This window comes from Rhinolophus hipposideros, assembly GCF_964194185.1.
Source record: "Rhinolophus hipposideros genome assembly, chromosome: 9".
In the NCBI taxonomy this organism is placed as follows: domain Eukaryota; kingdom Metazoa; phylum Chordata; class Mammalia; order Chiroptera; family Rhinolophidae; genus Rhinolophus; species Rhinolophus hipposideros.
The window spans coordinates 91,759,729-91,776,676 of NC_138055.1; the positions used below are offsets into that span (position 1 = coordinate 91,759,729).

Below are 16,948 nucleotides of genomic sequence, written 5' to 3' on the forward strand. Positions count from 1 at the left end.
TGGCAGTCAGGGACGAGCTAGAAGCAGGGACGTAAACGTTAGGAATGTTTCCATCCTCTGTTTCTCCTGCAGATGTGCTTGCTTCCCTTTTCTGCTGCTTTTCCTACAGTCCAGCTTCCTGTTTCTGCAACAGATCCAAGTTTTACGTGTTTTAGGGCCAAACACCATGTTACAAGCCCATTCAGTTCTCACCAAAAACTTGGGTGTCCCCTTATCTACTCCTTTTTCCCCAGGAAGCCCTGTTGGTCTTGCCTTCAACATGTACCCATAATTAAACCATCTCTCAGCACAACCCCCCCCAAAACCCCGACAACCATCTCCTCTGTCTAGATTACTAGAATAATTTAATTGGTCGTTTTGTTTTTATCTTTGACCCTCTGCTGTCCATTCTCAACACAGCAGCTGAATGAATGGTCCTGTCCAGAGCATGTCACTTCTACGCTAAAACATTTCCCATTGTTTCTCTTTTTATTCAGAATAAAAGCCAAAGACAGTCTGAGGCCTTAGCTGGTTAGGCCTCCACCCCGCTCTCTCTGTAACTCGGGCCGCACTGCTCCCCCCATGTTCACCAGCAGTCGCCCTGCTCTCAGGCCCTCGCTCCCCCCCAGACACCTCACTTCCTTTGGAACCTCAAGTGGCCTCAGTGAATCCTTCCTCGGTCAAGCCACCATCACCCCCACCCCACTGACATTTCCTGTCTTCCTTCCCTTCTGAATTGTTTTCTCCAGAGTATTTATCACTATCTAGTGTCCTTAGGATTTACTTATTTCATTTATTGTCTGTCTCCTCTAGAGGTGAAGTCCCTGAGAATTGCGATGTTCGTCTTTTGTTCACCAGCACCTCCCCAGAGCTGGGATAGTCAGTGCCTGGCACTGAACAAAGTTTTTCTGACTGGATAAATATTTACCAGGGAAAGACTGAGCTCTCTTTCCTTCCCCACAACAAAACACCTGGAGACAGCAGAGAATTGCTGAGGAGCGAGGACAGTGGGAGGGAGCACTAAAGCAGCCTGAAGGGACCTGGAGAGGAGAGATTCCCAGGGTTCAGCCAGCCTCCAGGGAGCAGCAGAGCTCTTCCTGGCCCTGTCCCGCTGGTTCAACCAGGCCCCTTCAGAAGCTGTAATAACCATTGTTACTGTGGTTGCCACTTCCTGACACTGTCCTGGTGCTTTCTTTCCACATGCGCCAATTACAAATGCAGCCCAGTCTTTCAACAGGATCATACGAAGTTCAGAAAACATTTTAAGAGCCAGAAAGTAACTTCAGAACACCTCAAACGTTTTACTGTACTTCTTGTACACTCCGTGTGGGATTCCGAGGCCATAGTAGCTCTCCTTAGAATCCTTCCTTCAGATCCCATCAGCTCCCTCACCACTACTCCAGGGCCTCTCTCCAAAACTCCCTGAACACACACCTTTCCCTGAGCCTTCATTTGGGCCTGTTATCCTTCTCTCATCCTCTGTCTTCCGGTCTCAAGTCCCCAAGTCCAAAAGGTCCAGGAAGGGAGGGTTCCAGATCATGTTGGCCGTGTTAACACATGAATGATGTTCTGTCCCATCACAGATGTGCCTCTCATACCATGAGGTGACTGTTGTTCTGACCGCTTTATAGAGGACACTGCACCCCAGGAGGTTGTGACGTGCCAGGAAGGTGGCTCAGGCCCCTCTCCACACCGCGCTCAAACCACTCTGCTACGGTGGGCCAGAATCAAGGAGAGGCACCGTCCTTCCTCTTCAGCCAGCCGTCTGACAGCCTTGTGTCCTGGGGCGCACCGAGTCCTCAGCCCCCTGCAGAATGACCAAGCAGGATTTGAGGTAAACTCTGGCTGAGACAGGCCTTGTCTCTGGGCCGGGCTGAAGGGAAGAGTTGCTATGTAATGACACATCATTCAGCTTCTCTTCCAGAGTCCTGGAGTTTCAGCTGAGTCCTGGGCAGCAGCAAGACAGACCCGTTTTCCTGTATACAAAAGGAATTATTTATTTATATATACATTCAAATATGTACAATTTAAATATAATTTGTAATTGTTTAGACTGCATCTCCTCGGATTGCAAAATTTATGTCTGTTATCTACTCTTACCACTTGCAGGTAATCTACCCCCAAATATTTTGCTCACGGTCTGCCTCTGGCTGGAAAGATAAGAAAATTTTATTAGGCTCCAAGGAGTCTGAAAGCTTTATTTTCTATTTTCAGTGTTTGAAATCTTATCCAGGATGAGGGGGCCCACATTATGTAAAGTGAGACTTTACTTTTGGCTAGAATCAGATAATCTCAATAATGTAACTTTGATTATCTCATGCTGACTAGAAACTCTCACTGTCAGAAATGTGTGTTCTCTTATTATTAATAATAGCTGTTTACCAAGTGCATTAACTTATTTAATTTTTTTAAAAGATTTTATTGGGGAAGGGGAACAGGACTTTATTGGGGAACAGTGTGTACTTCCAGGACTTTTTTCCAAGTCAAGTTGTTGTCCTTTCAGTCTTAGTTGTGGAGGGCGCAGCTCAGCTCCAGGTCTAGCTGCCGTTGCTAGTTGCAGGGGGTGCAGCCCACCATCCCTTGTGGGAGTCGAACCGTCAACCTTGTGGTTGAGAGCCCACTGGCCTGTGTGGGAATCGAACCGGCAGCCTTTGGAGTTAGGAGCCCGGAGCTCCAACCGCCTGGGCCACCGGGCCGGCCCCAACTTATTTAATTTTACAGAGGGAAAAATAAAGGGTCAGAAAAGTGAGGTAACTTGCTTAACTCGTAACATAGCCGGGATTCAAACTCAGTCCTGACTGACCTTAAGTCCGAAATAAAATTTTAGTTTGCTTGAAAACTTGTTCACACATGGCTCCAAGGGTGGGGACGAGCCAGAGAACAGGCCTGTGGTGGAAGCTCTGAAGGGAATGCTCTAAGGCCCAGCTCAGAACCTCCTGCACCTTGGGGAGGATGTGGGGGAGTGGCTGGAGGGCAGAGCTGGCTGGCATCCGGCCTCCTTCCCAGAGGCCCTTGCAGTATCCTAGCTTTGTGAATGTTTCCCTATGGGGCCTCATGGCCAGCATCTCAAGTGGGGAGGTCCTTGTGCCACTTGCCTTGCAGTTTTCAGAGCTGTCCCCAGTGGGTCCAGGTGTGTGCTGACCACAGTGGCGGCCCGTTCACATTCTGCTCTCAGACCTTGTCCTTCCGCGAGACCCAGCTTGTTCCAGGCCAGGCGGGGATATCCCCATGACTTACCCAGTAGTCAGAGTCACGGCTGGGGGCTCTGCCTGGGGGGTGGCTGGCCCCTTGGTGAGGACCCACTGCCACACCAGTGCACTTTGGGGACTTGGGGGTTGTACCTGTCAGGCAGGATGCCCACTGGCTTTTGGAAAAATTATTAGCGCAAGGTGCTTCGGCCCGGGGAGAGCAGTGCCCCTGAAGGAAGTGGCCAGGCCCTCCTGGCTCTTGGCCCCTAACCTGTCTCTGGAACTGGACCTGGGGAGGGAGGCACACAGGGCAGCCAGCGGGGCTGCTGGGGTGAGGGCGGGAGGCTGAGGGGCAGGTCCTGGACACGATGGGGCTGAGGTCCCTGGAGTCGCATGCTACCCTTGCTCCGCTCTTTTTCCACTCTCCGGCCCTCCTCTCCCCATTCCCGTCCAGTCCTGACTGTGTGAGCTCTCTGCAGCCAGCCTCCCTCCTTCACTCTGGGTCTCCTTCCTTCCCATGGCGTAGTGTCACAGCCAAACTCATCAATGGAGGCGTGGCAGGGCTCGTGGGGGTAACCTGTGTGTTCCCCATCGATTTGGCCAAGACTCGACTTCAGAACCAGCATGGAAAAGATATCTACAAAGGAATGTAGGTATTGGTGAGGGGATGGAGGGAGAGGGTCTCCCAGCAGAGGGACGCAAGGCCTCACTCCTTCCATAGTCTCTTCAGGGAGTGTGCAGATGAGGGTGTGGGGGAGAGTAGTGGGGGTGGTAAACTAGGGTGAGCCAGCAGGATCAGAGCCTGGGGGGGGGGGGCTGGAGGCCATGCAGCAGCCCCCTATTCACCACTAATTTCCTTTTCCGGCCTGTGCTTCTAGGATAGATTGCCTGATGAAGACAGCGAGGGTGGAGGGCTTTCTGGGCATGTACCGAGGTAGGCTCACCAGGCGTTCTGGGGAGGCTCGGCTTGGGCCACCTGAGGACAGAGGGTGTGGCACGGAGTGCAGGACATGGGGAATCGGCATCCTTTCTGCCCAGGGGACTCCTGGATGGGCCTGGGTTGCCGGGTGACCCCTGACCACACTGCTTCACACAAGCCTTCTTGGTAGTTCCGGTGAGGTTTGCAGGGGCGCCAGGGCACCAGCCCACTGAGGAGCTCAGGAGCCCTGGGTGCCATCCTGTTCCACCACTACCTCCCCCACTGTGTGCTGGAAGCAAGTGAGCCCCAAACCCCTTCTCCCTCCCCTCCTGTCTCAGGGCTGTCAGGACACCCACCACCAATAGCAGAAGTGGCTCACAGGGATAGGGCACGGGAAGCACTCTGAGCTACCTCCTGGAACAGAGATACTGCGTGGCTCTTCCCTGACACAGCTAGTGCTGTCCCCGGCTCCTGCAGTGACCCCAGCCAGGGTGACACAACCTGGAAAGTGGATACAAAGCTGAGCTTGAGAAGGAGCCGATATATTAGTGCCCCTTACAAATGAGGTATAAATCTATGACCTGCAGAGCTGCCAGTGAGCCTGGGCTAGCACAGCACAGAGGAATTGAAACCAATCCCTGGCCCCCAGGACCTTATGATCAAGGTTTAATTTGGGGAACTGCTCACTTATCAGAGACGGCCAGCAGTAGCAAGGACTGAAATAACTTCCTAATAACTGCACCAATGAGCCCATGAAGAAAGCATATACACGAGAAAGAAAAATGGTAGGCGGAGCCATAGCTGGAGGAAAGGAAAAGTTTCCATAAAATCGGCAGACGAACCCTCCTTGACACCCCTCCAGCCCCCCGTTTACTCCCAGAAACTTACCTGGCTAGGGCTGAGAGTAGCTTGTCTGCATGAGGGGCAGGCTCAGGGCATTGTGACATCTGAGATGGCCTGGACTCCCATCTTTGTTGTTTACTTCCAGGGGCTGCAGTGAACCTCACGTTGGTCACTCCAGAGAAGGCCATCAAGCTGGCAGCCAATGACTTCTTCCGGCAGCTGCTCATGGAAGATGGGTAGGGCCAAGTGCGGGGTAAGGGTGGAAACCCTTCACTGCATGTCTATTTGGGTGTTTCTTGGAAGGTGACAGGGAGAGGATTATACCTCTGCCTCAGTTTACCTGTCTGCATACGTATAAAGATGTGCACACAAATGGCTGAGGGTTAGTGCATGTTTGGCAGGTGGAAAGTGAAGGAGAAAATGAGCTGATGTAATTTGGAAACTCTAGATAGATAGATAGATAGATAGATAGATAGATAGATAGATAGACAGACTGACCATGTAGAATATATACACACATATATCCATCAACTAGGTGATGAATTTTTTTTTCAGTTCTGAGATATTATTGACATACAACACTGTAAGTTTCAGGTGTACCACACAGTAACGTGACACACATGTATTGTGAAATGATTACTGCTTTATTAACGTCCGTCCCTCATAGAGTTATAAAAACAATGCTTTTTCCTTGGGATGAGAACTTTTAGGATCTACTCTCTTAGAAGCTTCCAAGTTTACAGCAGTGTTAACTGCAGCAATCACACTGTACATCACATTTCCAGGACTTACCATCTTGTAACTGGGGGTTGGTACCTTTTGACCACCTTCACCCAGTTCCTTTCCCCCACCCCTATAACTACAAATCTGATCTTTTTCTGAGTTTGTTTCCAAGTCTTAGCTGTTGTAAATAATGCCACAATGAACATGGGGGTGCAGATATCTCTTTGACATACTGATTTCATTTCCTTTGGGTAAATACCCAGAAGTGGGATTGCTGGGTCATAAGGTAGTTCTATTTTTAATTTTTTTTTTTTTAAAGATACCTATTCCTGTAGGTATCTCTCTCTCTCTCTCTCTCTTTTTTTTTTTCCAAGTCAAGTTGTTGTCCTTTCAGTCTTAGTTGTGGAGGGCGCAGCTCAGCTCCAGGTCCAGTAGCCGTTACTAGTTGCAGGGTGCGCAGCCCACCATCCCCTGCAGGAGTCAAACCGGCAACCTTGTGGTTGAGAGCCCACTGGCCCAAGTGGGAATCGAACCGGCAGCCTTCGGAGTTAGGTGCATGGAGCTCCAACCGCCTGAGCCACCGGGCCGGCCCTATTTTTAATTTTTTGAGGAACCTCTATGCTGTTTTCCATGGTGGCTGTACCAGTTGACAGTCCCGCCACCAGTGCACGAGGGCCCCCTTTTCCCCACATCCTTGCCAGCGTTTACTTTCTGATTTTCTCTGTGCCTCCCACTGCCTTAGTGACATTGCTTAAAGGAACAGTAACCAGTTCCTGCAGAGGAAAGTTTCATCGTACTAGTTTTAACTTCTATGCAGGTGCTACCTCCTTTGTAGCCTGTTCTAAATTTAGTGTCGTATCTTTAAGGAGACTGAGCCTGAAGACCAGGTAGTTATTTACTGAGCTGGGTGAGTGACAGCCAATGGGAACAAAGCTAATACCATGCATGGAAAGTCCCAACCACTGAGGGAGAGTAGACACCAGGGTGGGAAGGCAGGGTCAGCCTGTGACTGAAGCATCCCAACTCCTGGTCCCACAGGACGCAGCGGGACCTGAAGATGGAGATGCTGGCCGGGTGTGGAGCGGGGATGTGCCAGGTGGTGGTCACCTGTCCCATGGAGATGCTGAAGATCCAGCTGCAGGACGCTGGGCGTCTGGGTGAGGCCTGTCCCAGCTCCATTCACGAGGGTCGGTCAGGAAGGGTTGTGATCAGAACACAGTCCCCACATCTGCACTCACGTACCAGACCTTGTGACCAATCATCTAGGGCAATGGATGTCTTTGTGATCGCCATTCCGGACCACAACACTCTCAGCTCAATTTCATCCCACCGGAAGAAATAGCAGCAATGAGAGTCTTGATTCAGGAGGGACAGAGAATATACTCCCCTGATAATCTCTATCATATTGCCTTCACATTTAGGCTTGATTTCCTGAAGATCTTGGGAAATGTTGATCTCCGGCTCATGAACACGTCAGTTGATAGAAGCTTTACGAGGTGTGATCAAAAACCACAGTGAATGTTTAAATAAAAAAATTTATTACAGTAAAAAAAAAAAAATTATTACAGTAAAAAAAAAAATTATTACAGTAAAAGACACATTGCCATTAATCCCCCTCGCTTCAAACACACTTATCCCATCATTCTTGCCACTTTCTGAAGCAGTTCCAGAAGTCTTCTTTCATGAGTGTCTTTACTTCACCCTCCATCATGACAATGCTCTGTGTCACACATCACTTCCAGTACGGCAATTTCTATCAAATAAAAACATTACGGTGTGTCCTCATCCACCTTATTCACCAGACCTGGCACCTGTGACTTCTTGCTCTTCCCCAAAGTCAAAATGATTCAGGACATCGGGGCAGCCACGACAGCATAACTAAAGACACTCATGAAAGAGGGCTTCCAGAACTGCTTCAGAAAGTGGCAAGAACGCCCTCATCCCAGTGGGATAAGTGTGTTTGAAGTGAGGTGGGTATTTTGAGGGGGACTAATGGCAGTGTCTTTTACTGTAATACATTTTGTTATTTGAACACTCACCGTGTCACTTGATCACACTGTGTATTATGCTATACTATATGATACTACAGAAAAGGGGCTTTAATGGGAGGCATAAAAAGGGAGAAGAGAGAACCGTTCCCATTGTTTTTGTTTTCTCTGGAAGTTTGGCCCTTTGCCAACTCCTGGTCCTGTCAGAGATATACGGTGTGTGTAGGTACCAACACACATAGTAAGGGCAAAGATTGGCCATCGAGGGAGGGAGCTAGCCCTAGTGTGGGGACAGATGGCTTCTCCTCGGGGCTAGGCCACAATGTCGGAATTTAGTAAGCCAACGTGCCATGGGCCTAACATAGCACCTGGCAAGGTCCTCAGTAAACGTGGGTGCCCTTCCGCTGCTCAGACCAACCTGAAGGTCTGAAACTGCAGAAAAAAGAAATTTCAGGCCCTGGAAAGCCCGCACTGTGTTTTGATCTGCAAAGTGTAAAAAGCTGTAACATTTTGTTTTTCAATCTGGATGAGTTTTACTATTCCTAAAACATGTGAAAAGAAGTAAAAGACAGGCTAGGGGTGAATTGTGTGCATCTAAAGAAGACAAGGGGAAAATAAGTGGTGACTGATTAAAGCTACTTGTTTGAGGCCAGTCGTACCCAGCTTACTACCATTAAGAAAATGTGTACAGTGTCCAGCTTAGTAGGAAATGCTGCCCTCTTGGACAGTAAACAAAACTGAGACATGAAATACGAGCTTCCTCTCAGTGAGAATTTGTAATCTAGGCAAAGCTTTTCAAACACTGAGAACTAAGAAAATCAACATGCACACAATCTCAGTGCATTGAATCCTGTGCTCATTAATGGGACTTACCCACGTTTGAGATGCTTGTATTTGATATGCTCAGGGGGAAATTTCCATTCTCTTCATTAATGTTTAACTCATCACAGTACAAACTCTGACTTATTTAACTCAAATGAGCTGACATCTCAAGAATCAAATTCTGTAGAACAGTGGAGGTTGGGGAGGATATGCTCACCTCATCTGGGAATACTAGAGGAGGGAGGCGCCACTGCAAATCTGAAGGGGGCAGTTTTCCATCAAGGAGAACCTGCTGCTTTACACATCAGGGAGAAGATACACAGGATTCCTACTTCCCAAGGTGCTCACAGGATGACACTACGTAAATAGGCTCAGAGATGGTTTAGAAATGGAATACTCATCAATCGGAAGCAGTTTTAACAGGAGGGTAAGGAGTTGGGGTTGGGGAGGCTACTGTAGTGGCAGGGAGAGCGGCAGGGAATGGCTGGATTCTGGGGGGGCATCGACCTACCAGGGACAACTCATTTGGTAATACAGAGCTTAGAAAGATGTCCTTGGAGCAGAAGATTGATGTTCTAACATTAGGGCAATCCTCAGAATTCTGGTAGGGGGCCCGCCTGTCTAGTTGTCTCAGAAACAGACTTTGGGAGCCATACTCCTGCACGTGGAGCAGTGCCTGTTCGGGCCCCTTGTGATGGGGAGTCTGTCCTTTCCCTTCAGCAGCCCAGCAGCAGAGCCCGGCCCCAGCACCTGCCTCCTACAGGCCCCACAGCATTGGCACAGCTCCAGCCCACAAACGCCCATCTGCCACCCTCATTGCCTGGGAGCTGCTCCGCACACAGGGCCTGGCTGGTCTCTATAAGGGCCTGGGTGCCACTCTGCTCAGGTGAGCTTTCTTCCCCAACCTGGGACCCAGAAGGGCCCCAGTGACTAGACAGGAGAAGGCACAGAGGGCCAAGGTGACAGCTTCCCCGGTGTGTCCTTCCTAACACTCAGACCACCTCTCTTCAGATCCTGCCCAGAATCAGGCAGGTTGCCCAGGATGGGTACATGGAAGTCTAGATTCTGGCTCCTTCTCCAGGGACCAGGCCCACACGAACACTGGCTGTTCTGTGACCTGCAGGCACCTGGAACGCCCTGTGTACGAAAGACTGGGGACCATCTCTAAGTACATGAGTGCTACTTGGCTCAAATCCTCAACGTGGATTACACGTGACCTGGGCAGGGGCTCATTTGCTATTACCTGGACAACAGATAAATGAACTTCACTTGCTACCTCCTCATACTTAGCGCAGCGCTCTTCACCAGCCACTCGCTCCCCTCCTAGCGCTTCCCTCCGCCTGCCTGCCCACTTTTATAGAACCTGGTACCAGCCTTGGAATCTGCACCTAGCTCCTCGGGAGGGCAGAGGAATGCGGGAGGGTGTGGGTTTGACCGCTCATGCCTTCCATTGCCCATTATGAGCCGGTGCCGGGTAGGAACACAAGAGTTGGGGGCTCATCTTGGACCCAGACGAGGAGCCCTGTAGCTCACGGGCAGGCCGTGGGCAGATGCCCCAGAGCAGACGGAGCTCAGTGTTTCCTCCTCTACTGCAGAGACATCCCCTTCTCCATCGTCTATTTCCCGCTGTTTGCCAACCTGAACAACCTTGGGGTCAACGAGCTTACCGGCAAGGCTTCCTTCGCTCACTCCTTTCTGTCAGGCTGTGTGGCCGGTTCCATAGCTGCTGTCACTGTAACACCTCTGGATGGTAAGTGCATCAGAAAGGCAGGGGTTACAAGAAGGACTTGGCTTACAGATTAGGCACCTGGGAATGTTTCTAGAATAGTCATTTTGCAGTCTCAGGATAGAGACGCCAGCAACAGCCCCAACTTGAAAACTCAGAAACTCACCAAAGGTCCTCCCAGAGAAAGTGGGGCCAAGGGACCTTCACTCTATTTCCTTTCTTCAGTCTATTTCTTACCACTGACAAATCCCCTCCCCCTCTTGGTGCTGATTTCATTAGCTCTTTGTCCCCCAGTAGAGTTGTGAGCATCAGCTATAAAAGATTGCTATTTTAAAATTCAAGTCTAAAGCCAACAGCTAAACAGTATGAGGGGCTTCCCCTCGCCTTAGGGCAGCAGCTGCCCCTCCAACAAGGGCGCACCTCTACGCGCGTTTGTAATCCGCTCATTTTATACATGAGCCCAGAGAGGGCAACATCTTCAATTACAGGCGCCCCAAGGGCAGGGCTGGCCTCAGGATTGTTTCATGTATGCTGGTGCTGAAAGGAAACCTGACCACTTCAGCTTGAGGTGAGAATTCCAAAAGCAAGATGTTCCCTACTTATTTTAAGTTTGGTGGGTGTTTTTTTTTTTAGTTTTGAAAACTCGAATCCAAACCCTCAGGAAAGGCCTGGGAGAGGACAGCTACAGCGGGATCTGTGACTGCGCGAGGTGAGAGCCGCCGCCCTTTCCCCACACGGCCGGGAGTTCTCCGCCCTGTCCACCACACCCGGCCTAGAGAACAGCTTTACCACTGTACTTACTGCAGTGAGTTCCGCATTGGAAGTCTTTTCCTTTCCCTTACTCGTCGACAAGAGCAGGCTGGACTGGGAGCTGTGTTCTTCCTCGTATCCCTAGAGCATCTTTCTCCCAGTCTGGCAAACTTAGCCCAGTGCTCACAGCCCAGACCCAACTGCTTAGTAACCAAAGTGCACACGCAATGGGGGTGTCGTGCAAGAGACTCCGCTCGCTGCGCCATGTGTCGTGCGGGGTCTCCTGTGGGGTCTCTAGTCCTGCTCCCCACATAAGAACGCAGGATGTGGTGAGGCCAAAAAGGAACACCCACGGAGCCATAGGTAGGGGAGTCACACCACTGTGGTCTGACTGGAGGCTGGAGTCACATGACCTGTGACCTGCTGTCCGCTTTGCTGCCAACCGACGGACTCCACTCCCCAGCGCAGCCAGGGCAGTTATATTAGTGACTAATTGGTTCATTGGTTACAGCTAACAGCCAACCAGCCACAGCCGACGGCCATCTACTACCCGAGCCATCACCCCTCCACATGAGGCCGAGAGCCTGGAAACTGCTCTCTGGGGCTCTGTTCCCACAGAGGGGCATGGCTCCCACACTCTTTCACTGCTGTGGACAGTGACACCTTCTCTCAAGGAAGAGACGGACATCACTCCTGCCCAATCACAGCGCCCTTTTCTCTCCCCAGGAAAGTCTGGATCCAGGAAGGACCGTCTGCCTTCATGAAGGGAGCAGGCTGTCGCGCCCTCGTCATAGCCCCTCTCTTTGGGATTGCCCAAGGGGTCTACTTCCTCGGCATCGGAGAGCGCATCTTACAGGGTTTGGAGTAGGTGCAGCTGGCGCTCGGTCCCTTCACTGGCTGCCACCCCTGCGGCCACTGGAGGACAGCAGGCGGGCCCAGCACACAGCATTCTGTCCTTAACTCGTAGCGCTACCTCAGCTTCAGAAGAAACCACCTTAATCTAATAAGCTGGCTACAGCCCGTCCGCCTGTTTGTCAACAACAAAACAGTACACGCTTTGGTTGTATTAACCACAGGGCCTTGAGACAGCAGAGATAGAAGGGCTGTTTCTGTTTCATATTTCTATTTCACAATCAGCATACCTGTGTCAGTTGGACAATTTTGTTTTGTTAATTCTGAATTAAATTACTTATGGTTAGTGCTAGCACTCATTTTGGGGAAAAGGAGGATCAGAAGTTCAAGGGGCCCATGACAGCCCTCACTCAGCACCTAGTCTGAAACCACGCAAACACTTTCCAAGTGTAGATGGCTGAGAGGTACGGTCACCTGAGACTGAGCAGCCGGCAGTCAGGCCGGCCGCCCTGACACTGTCTGAAATAGTCGACTGGTTACCATCTCGTCTTGTAATTAGTGGGAGAAGCAGACAGGCTGCAATGAACAGTGTGTCATCTACTTTTTGTGTTCATTTCAGACCCAAACGACATGAAAATGAGCACGACACAGGTGTCCATCACGGCAAGGTGTTCCTTAGAAGGGGGAGACCACCACAGGGACGCGTTGTTTTGGCACAGTGGCTTTTAAGTTTCGGTTCTATCATGTCGTAACCCATCGCCTAGAGGGCCTGCGTTCGCTGTGACTGAGTTCCCATGTGCCTCTGTTCCTTCCCCACAAGGCTGCTACAGACAAGAGAAACGGTATCAGACGTAGGGGATCGAGTCGTGAGGAAAAAATGCCTCTCCAGGAGTGGGAATTTCCATTAGTCCCTACCTGATCTAAAGTTCATGGTAATGAAAACGGTCCGCCTTACTAGCCCCCTCCTCGAGGACTGCATTTGAGCACGGGGTCTCGACAGACTCGAGTGAAAACGCCAGGTCTTCCAGTTACTTAGCTGTAAGACGTTGGGCAGCGCGTAGTCACCTGAGGAAAGAATAAATGAGGAGCGGGGGGGAGAAAAGGACATTTGTGAGATGGTTCAGACCCAATAGTCATGCGGGAAACTGCTCGCTGCGTCATGTGTCGTGCGGGGCAGCCTGCGGGGTCTCCGGTCCCGCTCCCCACACAAGAACGCAGGACATGGTGAGGCCAAAAAGGAACACCCACGGAGCCATAGATAGGAGTCATACCACTATAGTCTCACTGGCAGCTGGGCCAGAGACACAGGAAGCAGGAGCCACACGATCTGCAATCCGCTAACTGCAATCAGCTCTTGCTAGCTCAGCCACCATCTTCTTCTAGCCCCCATTTTCTGCTAGCGTAGCCACAGCAGTTATATTAGTGGCCAATGGCTCGCTGGTTACAGCTGACGGTCAACTAGCCACAGCGGATAGCCATCCAATCACAGTTGATGGCCATTTACTGCCTGAGCCAGCATCTTTCCACATGAGGCCAAGAACCTGGAAACTGCACTCCTGGCTGTCCCCATACACAGCAAAAAAAACCCCTTAAGTTTCGTTTCTTTTCTGACTCTGCCACAGCTAGTAAAACTACTTCCTCAATAAAGCTGTTGAACCCTCTAGAGGGCGGGAATACTGAACACTGCATGTGTGGTGCACACTTGTGGGTGAGGGCCTGGTGAAAGGAGCAGGAAGTGCCAGAGGACACAGGGAGCCTTACTGGTTTCCAGGACTGACAGCTGTCCACCAGCAGATGCTGTAGGCACTTGGAAAATGGTGTCTTTTCTAGAGATCTCAGTAGGAGCTTCCCCCCCTCAAACCACATGCTTACAGTGCCTTGCGTAATAAATTACAACGGAATTCACATTACCTTTTGTTTTAATAAATACAGCATCATGGCTTAGATTTTCAATCACATTTACAGATAAGGAACACTTCTAGGCCCGCACAGGTAACAGAAGCTACTACAGCCGAAGGAATGCGTGCCCCACATGCACAGGAAGCTTGAAGAGCAGAGACTTAAGGGCAGAGAAACATACACATCCCCCTCTGGGCTAGAAACCTGAACCGCAGGGAGCAGAAGACGGGGTGAAGTCCATGCAACCATCACCGGATTCCTCCCCTTCGAGCTGCAAAACTGAGAGTTGTTCCTTAGATAAGAGAGGGGAGCTTTCCCGTCCTACCCAGTACAACCTTCTCCCGCTGTTAACAACTAAGCTAAGGGCGGTAGCTACAGAAGGGTGTCCACTGATAAAGGCAGACTGTTAGAACAGCAGAGAGGAAGCTACACAGAAAAGCCTGTCTGCAAGTAACGGAAACGTCCCCGACACAGCAGTCCAGGAGCCCCGCCTCCAAGGCTCAGTCCAAAAACTTCCTGTTGGCATTTGCACCAAACAAGGCTCCCCGTACTTCGGGCATCATCTGTGGAGAGAGAGGATTTTTCATCAATGAGCGTTGTCAGTTAGAACTGGGGAAGAACTGCACATCCTAAACACAGGCGGCAAGTCATTAACCCCACCTGGCTGGGAAGGGGACCACAAAGCCGAGTGCGCCCCGTGAGTCCTCCGCTTCCCTGAGCCACTCAGGGGAAGCCGTGGTGAGAAACTCAACCGATGGCAAGTTGGGGTTATAAGACCGACTGCTTAAAAGGGACAAAGAAAAACAATTAAAAACTAAAGTCCTTACCTTCTAAGGCTTCCATCATAGGGGAAGGTGGGGAGAAGAGCCCATTAACAGGATTAGCTCATCGACATTTTCTGCATCGCCTACGTTCTTTCTTTCATCAAATACTTACTGACTGCCTACTATGTGCCACGCAGAAAAGTTATAACGCAAGTTTGTGCTGAGGTACTCATTGTGGCAACTAAAAAATCCTTAGGATTTAACCTCAAACTTCTAAGGCCACGCTGTGGTCACTGTGCATTTGAAATGTGGCTGGTGCTACTGAGGAACTGAAGTTTCCATTTTACTTGATTTTAATTAATTGAAATATCCATTTGTAGCTAGGGGCTACTTTATTGGGCCACATAGCTCTACGGTTTAAGTTACAGCAGACAACAATCCACGTCCAGGTGCTTTAGCTTTCAGACAGGTAGCAGTAGATGATGGCATCGTCCATGTGGAAAGACTGAGGCCTAGTCCCCAGACAGCTATGAGAATAATTTAGGGGGTTTTTACCCAAAAGTCTCTCCACTTTTTAATAAAAGAGGTGCTGAGTTCTGTATCTCTTTTGAATCCTATTCCACACGTTTAAAGGATAATGCTCCCCATGGACTGCTTTGGACCCCATTGTACAAACAACCTTGGCTGTACTCCAATTTATGAGGTAGAGAGGATTTAAGGGGGGAAGGGTACGATGCCAAGGAGAGGATGTGGCCACCTAGTGATCCCTTTGTTACTGAATTTGACATACTATTAAAAAAAAAGAGGGGGAGGCAAGGGAGCAGTAGACACCACTACTGGGAGATGCCCAGCACTTTGAAACAACCGGATTCTCCTGCCTCCTCTCCTCGAGTTTAGTGGTGCAACCGTGGGAACTGTCGCAAGTGCAGGCAGCCCTGTGGTCATTTCTTCAAATAAATATGGACTTTAGTTTCCATCATTCTTGCTGGAGAAAGAACTTCAACAGCATCTCCACACACAGTAAATGTGCACATTAAAATCCTAGATAAACAAAACCCTTGTTCTGACCCCAAATCCTCCCTCATATAAATGGTGTCACCTCAGTAAAGGCCACTAAAGGCCTAATCCCCATTCAAGAAAATGTCAAAAAATGTGGACAGAGAGCAACAAATCCCAAATACTAGTGAGTGGACGTGTGTTCACTGTATCATTTCAAAGTAATAGACCAACTAATGAGAAGTATTCCCATACTCACCTGCTGGGCTATGAGATCCAGCCGGCTTTCTAGGGTATTGGAAACCTTTATTTTACGATCCCCATTATAGATCTCAACTCCACCAGCTCTGCAAAGAACAGAGGAAATAACAACTTTTATAGATTTGAGACAAACACACATGGCGCTTTATTCCCTTAAAGGAAAGCCGTTTTGGTGTGTGGAGTGTCTAAATACTACAAGGGGCCAATAAACATAAGCAACAAGCTTGAAGTTAATTCAGAAGCTTCTTAGGATTTAAGGCATGGATGATGATGGTAACTGTCGTTTACCAAGTGACTGGTATGTGCCAACTTGATTTTCTGTTACAGCACCGAATGTAATTCTGTCAGCTCCCCCCAACAAAATGAGAAGGGGTAAGATGTAGTCCCAGTTTGCAAATCTAGAGTCCTCAGCTGAATGCTTCTTTGAAGCCCAATCCTGCTAAATGCCAGGGCTAACTGATAAGGCAAAGTTGTGTATCAGAAAAAGTAACCACTGCAACCTTGTGAGGTTCTTGCCAGAAGTCCCGCTCTAGCCATGCCTCCCTGCCATCATTCCTGTCCTGTTTCTCCACTCAAAGGCATAAGACAAGCAGGCCAAAGCCTATTACAGGGAGCCTCGGGGAATGGAATTCTTCTGCTACGTCGTAATTTCATTTGATCAAATATTTCTTAAAACAAGCAGGCTGAAACATAGGCTGGGTATTTTGCAAATTTTCTGTGGAAAATTGTAATGGACTACGACCTTAATATTATTTTCTTTCCTCCTCCTCCTTCCCCATTTCTGCGTTTCATTTATCTTTGGTTTTCCTAAACAGACTCTCTGGCTCCTAAGGGCATGGTTGGTTCTTTGCTGAAATCCAGACCCCACTGTGTGGAAGATAGTTAGTTCTTGGTCTCCGCTGGGGAGTGAGGAAGGAAAGGCCTCCAGTAAATGAGAAGAGAACATCTCCCACATGCACTCCCACAACACAAAACCCAGGGCGTTCCAGGAGCCCGCCTTCCCAGGAACCCCACAGGAGTCTTGGGAGCCTCACTATTTTACCAACAAGACAGGCTTAAAGAGATTGAATTAAATGATGAATTTATTGAATAAAATGACAATATTTAAAAGTCCACTTGAAATCTGCACTGAAATAAGCCCACAGCCCTTCACCTGCAATCTGGAAATTCAAAAAGTTCTGAAAAGAAAAGGATTTACTTCACGTGACACCAAAGCCTGCACTGACCCGCAGTCACCT

The 16,948-nt window shown here is 49.6% G+C and overlaps 2 protein-coding genes across 11 annotated transcripts in view; one reads left to right on the forward strand and one right to left on the reverse strand.

Annotated features, from left to right (window-relative positions):
- SLC25A18 (solute carrier family 25 member 18) overlaps window positions 1-13,696 on the forward strand; it is a 26,097-nt gene extending 12,401 nt beyond the window's left edge. For 3 of the 10 annotated variants that reach the window (XM_081059431.1, XM_081059433.1, XM_081059432.1), the window contains 9 exons: window positions 1,611-1,813; window positions 3,694-3,816; window positions 4,046-4,101; window positions 5,075-5,165; window positions 6,691-6,809; window positions 9,183-9,348; window positions 10,058-10,212; window positions 10,822-10,897; window positions 11,665-12,137. In XM_081059431.1, the coding sequence (XP_080915557.1) occupies window positions 1,794-1,813; window positions 3,694-3,816; window positions 4,046-4,101; window positions 5,075-5,165; window positions 6,691-6,809; window positions 9,183-9,348; window positions 10,058-10,212; window positions 10,822-10,897; window positions 11,665-11,806 (948 nt within the window). In that variant the 5' untranslated portion in view covers window positions 1,611-1,793 and the 3' untranslated portion in view covers window positions 11,807-12,137. Of the gene's footprint in view, window positions 1-1,562; window positions 1,814-3,464; window positions 3,817-4,045; window positions 4,102-5,074; window positions 5,166-6,690; window positions 6,810-9,182; window positions 9,349-10,057; window positions 10,213-10,821; window positions 10,898-11,664; window positions 12,145-12,409 lie in introns of those variants that run through there. The other 7 variants (XM_081059430.1, XM_081059429.1, XM_081059427.1 and 4 more) reach the window with 6 other exon arrangements.
- Window positions 13,692-16,948, reverse strand: part of ATP6V1E1 (ATPase H+ transporting V1 subunit E1) — a 22,154-nt gene continuing 18,897 nt past the window's right edge. The window contains exons 8-9 of the mRNA XM_081059434.1: window positions 15,709-15,796; window positions 13,692-14,252 (exon numbers count right to left, since the gene is read on the reverse strand). Coding sequence (XP_080915560.1) covers window positions 14,190-14,252; window positions 15,709-15,796 — 151 coding nt within the window. The 3' untranslated portion in view covers window positions 13,692-14,189. The remainder of the gene's footprint in view (window positions 14,253-15,708; window positions 15,797-16,948) is intronic.